Source organism: Periophthalmus magnuspinnatus, chromosome 1, assembly GCF_009829125.3.
Source record: "Periophthalmus magnuspinnatus isolate fPerMag1 chromosome 1, fPerMag1.2.pri, whole genome shotgun sequence".
Lineage (NCBI taxonomy): Eukaryota > Metazoa > Chordata > Actinopteri > Gobiiformes > Gobiidae > Periophthalmus > Periophthalmus magnuspinnatus.
Window position 1 is genome coordinate 19,531,246 of NC_047126.1, and position 10,129 is coordinate 19,541,374.

At 38.8% G+C, this 10,129-nt stretch overlaps 1 protein-coding gene across 1 annotated transcript; it reads right to left on the reverse strand.

The window, feature by feature from the left end:
- On the reverse strand, positions 1 to 8,610 carry hand2 (heart and neural crest derivatives expressed 2). The gene is made up of 2 exons (XM_033968428.2): positions 7,591 to 8,610; positions 1 to 1,234 (listed from the first exon to the last, which is right to left on the reverse strand). The coding sequence occupies exons 1-2, from the start codon at positions 8,197 to 8,199 to the stop codon at positions 1,118 to 1,120; spliced, it is 726 nt and encodes a 241-aa protein (XP_033824319.1). The 5' UTR covers positions 8,200 to 8,610; the 3' UTR covers positions 1 to 1,117.
- Positions 8,611 to 10,129: the final 1,519 nt, after the last annotated feature.

The window sequence follows — 10,129 nt, forward strand, 5'->3', positions numbered from 1 at the left end:
TTAAAATCACAACATTAGTGTTTGTGGTTGGGTGTAATTTCATCAATGTGTAGGAACTGAATACTTGGCTTGAATTACTTACAATAGGTCAACAGTGGTGTTAGTTTTCATTGACTAAACAGAAGTACAATCTTTTTTCCACAAAATTGTTCTCGTAAAATTTGTCAGTGCACTCTACATTGTAAACTTTAAATGGCTGAATCCCACTCAAAATCCTGCAGCTGAAAAAAATCTATCAAAGACTTTCAAGCAAGTTAATGTCCCAGTTGATGTCTTAATCCAACGCAGTACCAAGCGCAATAGTGTGAGGGGCACAGAGTAATTGCTGATGTATAAATGTAAAACCTAGAAACTGAAGAGTCCAATTAGTTTAAAGTGTGTTTCATTCACGTCCTATTAAACCATCTGTTCACAAACTTTGAACCTTATCATTATTTCTACGGGATTGGGTCCACAAACCTGCAATATGAATCTCTTGTTTTAAAGTCCTGACCAAAATCATGCCTTTAAAGTTAAAAAATGGCACCACTTTCTGAGGCTTTTGTGAAGAAAGGAATTTTGCTTCTGTTAATTTATACTGGGAACGCCTTGGGGTCCCACTGGAGGAGCTGGAGGACATGTCTGGGGTGAGGGAAGTCTGGGAGTCAGTGCTTAGACTGCTGCCCCCGCGACCCGGCCCCGGATAAGCGGAAGAGAATGGATGGACGGATAATTTATACTGACAAAGATGACAGTTTTTAGTTTGTGTGCATAGACAAAGTAATTACAGAGATATTAACCATAAACCAGCTCAACAAATCTGTAATCTCACAGTTAAACAGCACGTTTTAATATCCAATTCTGACCTGTCCTCCAGCTCATTTTTAAACTACAATGTTGTGATGTCACTCGAGCACAGCCTATAGTGGGATAGTGTGGAGCGAAGAGGGCGGGGCTAAAGCAGGGGTCCAGTTCCCAGTCCAAGAGGGGGGAGAGAGAGAGAGACTGCTTCCACAGTTCATCATAGCCATATCCAGTTGTCCGAAGTATGTCTCTTTAGCTTCCCGTTGGCACAGATGTTGTTTTGGACTTGGCACATACATGTTTGGGACAGGGCCCACGGGGGGTAAAGGTCCTGCTACTGTTTGAGCTCCAGAGCCCACACGTGTTGAGGCCATCCTGTCCGACCTTTCGTCTTCTTATCACTCACAGAGGAAGAGGAGGAAGAAGAGGACGTAGTTTTTGGCAACTCCACCTGAAAACAACATATCAAAGTTAGCATAGCACATCATGGTTAAGAAAGTAAAGTATATTAATAAAATACCGTGATATGGTTTTTCACGTTTCCAAAATCTCCTCCTGTCATAACCTGCCGTATTAGACAATGTGGGTGAAGTGAGTTGCTCAGGGACACAGCAACAGCAGTATGAGCTTGGGTGAGGTACAAATACAACCCACTGTTTCATAATATTATAAAAAAAATAAGCAACAAGGAGGAAAAATAAAACATAGTAAATAAATGGTGTTCATAATAACATGCTGTAATGTTTAAAGATGTGTTATTTGCCACTTGAAAATATGTACATTTACAGATCAGGTAATAAAACATACTTAAATAAATAACAAGCCTACATTAATTATTTGAGTAAAGCCCAATTCTGCAATTACCATGTAAAAAATAAAAGCAATAATAATACAAAATATATACAATACAAAACACACACACAAAGCTGTTGAATACACAGTAAATAGTTCACTTGAGGATACACTCATAAACTCTGAATATTCGTCTGCAGCATGGTGGAAAACTAATCTTGTGTATTTTTCCCAAACTGAATAAAACAAAAATGCTCCACCCAATTAATTCTGGAAATATATGTAAAAACTACAACCGACTCATAACAATTAATAGGCCCTGATCATTCCGCGTAAAACTCTATGATTCAACTTTACGCAGACGCGGCGCACATCTCTCACTTTTACTTTTTAACAGGCAAAACGACAAAACAAACAAACCGTAAATATGCTGTTGCCATAATATGTTTCATTTGTTTAGATAGTTGTGGGAAACGTGTCCACACTTGTCGTCGCTTAACATGATTAAGGCCTAAAGCTAAACTCCTACGAGCCTTGTCGCGCGCTTCATTTACGCACGGCGTCAGCGTCAAATCAGCACGAGGCCAGATTTACTCCCGCACATCAACATCACGTCCTCGATCACGACAAAGTGGCAAACCAACAACTTGCACTTAAAAATAAGACAAAACGTTTATAGAGGCCAACCTGTTAATAGAGCGAATGCGTAAAATTCTCCAAATGGATGACTATACTCTGCCTCTGGCCACGGATTTCCTTCCACGTTTAGATGAGGCACAAATGACTTTCATAAATGACTTAAGTTTCAGTAAAATAAAAATCAAGAGACGTAATCCAACAATAAAACAGAAAAAACAAAATAAAACCCCAAAAAACTTCAAAGTGTGCCATTTTTGTAAAGTCAGGAATAGAAGTATAACTCACATCCTTCACAAACCCCTGATAGGCCTAAATTAATTAAACTAGTTTTTAATTATACAAATAAACCTCTAATATAATCATGGTGGACGATGCAATGTCTAGAATGCTAATAAACAACGAAATAACTCAATGGCATCACACACCCCGAGAATCACAATCTTTAAGACATTTTTATGAAAGAACAAGTGCGTGCGTAAAACGACTAAAGGGGATTATCCTGTGCATCTGGAACCATAAAAAGAAAAGTTGGATGAATTGCGTACTATAATATAAACACGTATTTGTTACATTGATTGCTTAAAAGTTTCACATAGACCACGCCATTTTCTATTGTGGCCACGAACGAGGTATTGTCCACTGCATTCAATTTTTAGAATGAACCGAGCTTGCAGACTACTACAGTCTCTCACATAGTTTTAAAATGAAGGATGGAAGAACGCCATGTACCGTTTCGCTTCTTTCCTTCTCTACTGTACCATGACCTCATTTCACTCCGCTCATTTTACCTGCGCGAAAAGGCTTATGGGATTTACCTGTTTTCTGTGCGTAAAAGCGCAACTGTTAAAAAATAAAATAAATAAATAAATAAAAAATGGCACCAATCATGACAACACAACCAAAAGCCAAAGTGTCATGGTTGATGCTTTGCTGACAATAACACACAGTCCCTTCAAGTGTAATAGTTAGTAAAATGTGTAGAAGGCACAAAGCAACATTAACCAAGCGTAATGTATATTTATAGAAAAATAAAAAAGATAAAGTAAAAAAATGGAGAACAAACAATATTATTTGAATGTAAAAATCAAAATATTTATTGGAAATTATTTAATCTGTTGGAAATTAGTTTATGGCCTTTTATTGCAACTATTAGCAGATAAATTACAAACATCAAATAGACTTTATATTGTGTAATTATTGGACTAAGTATTGGCTGAGCAACTGAGGAACATAACATGTAAAAATAATTAGAAAATTGAAACGGCAATTTATATTTTTATGCACAAGATTTCTCATTTTGCAGAATTTTGCAGCAGAGTTGGAAATAGTAATAAAACAGAAGCGCTGTAATGAAAGAGTGTGTTTAGTCTCCCATGTCTGCTCTTGATGTACATAGAAAGCCATGCAGCCGCGGACTGTCACCTTTAAACCCCAGAGTTCACCTTCTCGTTAATGCCTCGTGTGTGAGAGAGCGCCCGCACTGTTTGGACGCTCTTATGCGCTCATTTCCACCATCATCCTAATCCTCAATTTAGTCTGGAGTCGGAATGAGCCACGTCCAAACACCATACGGATACAGCATTCGCCCGGTCAAAGACAAACATACACAACGATCATTTTAAACCCTCAACCCTGTGTGACCAAACAAGACATTTTATTGACTTGATTATTTATATTATGGTCATTTATTTATTAAAAACACTTGCAAACTAGCACTGCCGAAAAAATCCTTTAGTTAAATGTAATTATAACCAGCCATTTATCCCTTCTCCTGTGCACGTCCTATCCATTTAGCTCGGTTAATCGGTTTAGCCATGCTCGTGCAGTCCTGGTTTTGTCCTCTTCATAAAGTTCAGCTTCCTTTTATTCAACATTTTGGGAACTTTCGCCCTATCAGAAAATGTCATATTTTGTTTTTAATTGTTTATCACTATGGCGACAGTCCTATTTCCCATCATTCTGAAATCTATGGATATTAAGTCCAAGTTAAACAAAACCTAAAGGTGAGGAGGAAGAAGTATTGAGCACATTACTTTAACAAAATGCTAAAAGATACATGTCAAAAAGCTGCAGCGATAATCGTGGGACATTTATTCTGAAAAGTAATGAAATGTTCGTCTTCAAATTTTAGCCAAACTGCACTCTATATAAATTATACAGAAAATCTAAATAATTCTCTAACAATATTAAAATGAGTTATTGTGTGTGCTGTAATGCCCATGCCCTCGCTGCCATCCCTCATTGATCTGTATTGAGTCGTGGCATCGTGTGTGCGTCCTGCTTTACGCACGAGTTGACATGAGTTATGAACGGCACTACATCCCTCTATTAGCGATCCAGGGTTTGAAAACGTGAGGAAAAATTGCTCTATCTGGCTCCAATTACGCGCCACACTTCCTCATATAAGCAGCGCGTTGGGCGAGAGACAGGAAACCATTACTCTAGTCTATTCCGCTGAAGCGCCATTCGCTCGTGTCATGTATTGTTTGGATCTACACGGTTTACGCTCGAAGGCTGACAGAACGTGTGTGTGTGTGTGTGTGTGTGCTCAACGGGGCTTCGGTGGATGCATTGTTGTTGTGCACAGAAATATAAATATCTAAACATGATCGCATACTGGAACAATTGGATTGTTTACAACAAATCAGAATTTAGCACGAAGATGTTGGGTGAGTGCTATAGTTTTTCTTTTTATCTTTTTTTTTAGTGGGGGTATTATTATTATTATTATTATTATTATTATTATTATTATTATTATTATTATTATTATTATTGGCTACTGACAAAAGCATCTCTCTTGGGAGTAATTACGCATTCCATCTCCTTATAATCTCTACCTTTATCACATCCGCTTATTATAGTTTCAATAATTGTCCAAACATAACTTAAAACAGTGGTGCCCATACAAAAATAATTATGATTGGGGTTAAACGTTTTAATCTATTTTTACTAGAATAGTATTCTTAAATGCTGCATGTTTTCGTCACTTTGAGAGTTGGATATAGGCACAGTCATTTGCAAAACTAGATTATTATATTATTGAAAGAGGGATAACTGTCCAAAAACATGATTCAAATATATATTATGTTACTATAGTCTCAGTAGATTTTTAACACACTTAAGTAAAGTAATGGGCTATAAATACTAATATTGTAATCAGACAAAACATATGAAATAATGTGCAAACAGTAACCAGTGAAAAAAATGGATGGATGGGAAATCGTGAATATTTTTAAATATAAATATAAACACTATATATATATATATATATATATATATATATATATATATATATATATATATATATATATATATATATATATATATATATATATATATATATATATATATATATATATATATATATATATATATATATACATATATAGTGGCGTATTTAACTGTCCTATAGAATTACAGATCCCAAAATACTGGAGGAATTGTATTATCAGTAAAAAAAAATAAATACATTTTAAAAATGTCACATTGTGTAAAATAATTTGTGATAAAATAGCCTACTCTTCGGTTTACGCTTACTCATGTGCAACTGATATCGCCAAATGTATTGGATTAGAGATGTTACAGATCACAAACATGTACAAGTGTGTCTGTACCGGGGTCTGCGTAGCCCCTTTGGCTCCACGCTGTCTGTGGATGTGGCGACCAAATTTCTTCATACTTCGCTCGTTTACGCCCTTGATCAATTTGAACCTCGTGCTGTTGCATTAAAATACTCCCTGTACACACCCTACTATGGTGATATCACAAAGTTGTCCCTTTGACCTCCACGAGCTTTGCATTGCTGTAAGTCCATTATGAGTAAACATACTGCAACAAAAACATGACTTTTTACTGTTTAGTACCACCCCATGTGCTTTCTCTTCTCTCCAAATTCCTCCTCCAAATAAATTAGTCTATAAGATTACCCGCTATTAAACGTGCGCAAATGTGTGTGTGTGTTTGTGCGTAGGTGTGTGGGTGTGTGTGTGCAACGTGTGTGCGTGACCCCAGCAGGGAAATGCATGGCTGTTTTCGCGTTAGCTCCAGCCCCTTACATGAAGGAACAATGCATGTGTGCTTAAAATTGTGTTGCATTGCGTGTATAAGGCGATTTAGAGAGTAGCCTGTTGTTATCATCAGTTTGTTATTATCATAGAGTCACTACGCAATTCTGTTTCAATGATAGAGAATAGCCTTTTTATGCAAAGCTATTCTCAAAGGACTTTACATCCTGTGTAGTATGGAGCAAACTGTGTCTTTGGACTCAAATAGATGCAGAATATGCTGCTATAGCGAGTAACTCATTGTGTATAAAATAAAAAATACATGTTAATATCGTCGTGCGTCAGGGAGATTCAGACATACTGATGAGTTTGAATTATCGCAAATCCACATCTGAAATTGTTTTTTTGGTGGCTGTTTTTTTTTATTTTTATTTTTTTTATTATTATTATTATTATTATTATTATTATTATTATTCATGTATTTATTTATTTTTTGGTTGAACATCAACAAGCATAAAACATAAATCTATTGATATTAATTACACTACAAAACCTAAAGGTCTCATCTATTCTGGAATAGCAAAAGCAATTTTAAGACTAAATGTCATAGACGATGTACGCCATATTTCTTCCATATGTCTGTTTTTTGTTTATTTTCCAACACTGGAAAGTATGTGAGTGTTTTTCATTGTAGCCCCGTGCATTTTTGTGGTGAAGTTGTCCAAGTATGTTACAAATATTTGGCAAATTCTTTAGATGTAATAGACTTTGCATTTGGCACTTTGCTGTCTCACATAAGTATTATGTAGATGTATTTTAGTCTATGTCTCCGTGCGTCTTTTGTTTTCTAATTATCACTTTGTCTATACTATTTAACTTTCCAAAGAAAGACTTCAATTCAGGCTATGGCATAGCCCATAGGCTATGGGCTAAGTACATATTTTACCAAATGGTGCTTATTGTGGCTTATAAAAGTATTTTTAGGGTTCAAAGACAGCAAAAAAAAATCGTTATTTAATAACACGCGAATATTTTCATGAGTTGCAAAAAACATAATAGCATTGTGTGCACAAGACAGTGCTTTGTGGCTGATTTAAGTGTGTTGTTTACAAACCATGTCCTTTAAAAGCCAAGTCTGGAACAACAGTTCTTTCTCAGTTCAGTTTTACGAGGACTAGGACTGTTTTACGTAACTGTTAACTTGCGCATTGTTCTTTAAGCTTTTCTTTGGCCGAACCGACTTCAAATAGCACTTTGAGTTTATGTTATGTTAAATACGCGCTGTAAATCTATTTGTAGTCGAAGTTAACACACTTTTCGGTGGTTTGATAGATTTGGCGCTTAAAATGCCCCAGTTTGAGCTAACTCTTACCGCCTCCCTCTTCCTCCTCTCCTCGCGGGCCTCCGTCTTCTTCAGCTCGGCTTTAAACGCTTGCGTGTCTCCGTGCTGGCCGTCCTTATCCAGTATGTCCATCAGGTAGGAGATGTAGCTCGTGGCCAGCCGTAGTGTCTTGATTTTGGATAGTTTAGTGTCTGCAGGCACGTTGGGAATGCACTCTCGGAGCTCCGCAAAGGCCGAGTTGATGCTCTGGGTCCGCCGCCTCTCCTTCCTGTTTGCCGTTGGTCTCCGTTTCACTGGACGGGGGTGCGCGTGATGGTGGTGGTGCATACCGACCGGAGCACCGTTCACCGGGGTCACGAGGCCGCCGGGGCCGTAGTGGTGGTGATGATGATGATGGTGAGGGTCCATGCCGCCCGTGGAGCCCCCGCTGCTGTTGCCATGGTACTCGGGGCTGTAGCCAGGCGCGAGGCTGTAATCGGTCGGAGACATGTCCGCGTGGCTGATCAGCCAGCTCGTGAAATACGGAGGGCCAGTGTCCTCGTGACAGCGTCCCGCCGCTGCCGCTGCGTGCAGCGAGTAGTGGTGGCTGTCGTGGTGGTGCATCACGGGGTGGTGCGGGAATCCCGAGACCAGACTCATTGTGACACACGCACGAGCACAACACACACTCTCACTCACGCACGCACACGCAAACACAGGTCCTTCTGGTGCTCTCCTTCACTTCAGCCCCAAATAATCGCGCTCATTTTGGGTGTAGACTCCCCATGGCCTACAGAAAAACAACGCATCCAGCGGCGAGTGTCCACAGCATTCCCTGCGCAGCCGTAGCCTCCTTCGGGCTTGATCTAACACCGCGTCCCGCTCCAAGACATTTTTCTTCCCTTTAACATAAACTGCACGACGTGTAGGACATTTTCTTCTTCTTCTTTGACCCACTCACTGTACGTAACCGTGCGTAATCGTCCTTGCGCAACTCATTTGTCCAGCAGTTAGCCTTAGAGCCGTTGGCAAAGCACCACACAGCACTAGTTGATACTGAACTAAGGTAAAGCCCGCATGTCCGTATGACAGAGACGGAGGGGGGAGCGGGAGAGAGAGCCCTGTTCACTACGTCATCCGGAGCAGCCAATAGGAGAGCTGAAGCAAACTTCAGTAACAACCTCAGCCAATAGTGAGCAGCCCATCACCACCTCACCCCTCCTCACTCTCGGTCTGTTTACTTGTCTTTAAAGTCAATGGGCCCGCTAAGTAGGCCTACACACGCACGCCAAAGACGCACACGCAAAGGAGCAATTACAAGGTCAAGAGCGTAAGGACGAAAAGGCAGCACAAAACTCCAAACAATCTCAACAAGAAATAAATAAGTCTAATACCGTATGGGTATATAATTAGAATTTTCAATCGACACACGAAATGTTACATGTATATCATTACAGAGGCTTTAATAAATACAATGTGAAAAACAATACTTCATCAAAGCCAGTGCTACAAAGGAAAGTGCACTATTACATTACCTCATGTTTAAGATATTCTATATTCTAATGGAATTAGACTACTTTATAAAGGCGTGGAGTTTTGGAGCACATGTCTCTCTAAAACTAGGAATTGGAAAGTCGCATTAGCACAGGTCGGCTACTTTTTAGGGAAATCGTGAAACGATCTTTTTTTTTTAATTCACTGCTTGTCTTTCTTGATTTTTACCAAATACTTGAAGCCTTCACATGAAACACAGCACAACTGCCATGTCATATACTTCAGATTTCGGTCCGGTCTCATTTAACTGTGCAGTTCTCTTTGAAAAGCAGCGATGGGGAGTTTGTGATCCCAGCGCTGCGTATTGACGTGACGCCAGATGTGTAGTAGTCACACTAAAGGCCGCGTGCAAACCGACACAAGCCAGTCCCGGACACGTGCAACCCACGTCAGATTTCTGGATTTAAATCAATAAATGTATTTCATTGTTAATAAAAAGCAGGGGTTTGTAGTCACACTTGCGCTGCGCACCGTTGCGGAGGTGATGCCAGGATATTACGCGCGCCAACAAAGGTTAGTGAAATATTGATACAATAACTTTCATACTATCATAGATATTTGAACACATTTTTGTAAAAAAAAAAAAAAAAAAAAAAAAAAAAAAAAAAAGAAATTAATAAAAGAAAAAAAAAATAAAAATAGGCTACTTTTAAATTCCATATTAAATCCCCGAATTACGGATGCGTAAACATCATAGATCCTCTTTAAATTACATGTACTTTTTTTTTTTTTTTTACCTCGTTAACTTAAACGCCCTTTAAAATAATTTTCCAACAGGAGAAGCGGAGGAGTCTGATAAGAGACAGTGTTTTTACAGCGCGGTCTTTAGCTTTACGCGCGGCTCTGACCTCTGGCCCGGCTCTAATTTATTGCCGCACAAAAACACTTAAGAGTCCAAAGGATGAGATGATTCATCTTAAAGTCTGGGGACGGTTTAGACTAGAGCTGATCTTATAGCGGCTCAAACCGCTTCTGCTTGGTTAGAAACTCTTTAGTATATACTGGAGTCTGACTTTTTTTTTTTTTTTTTAATAAA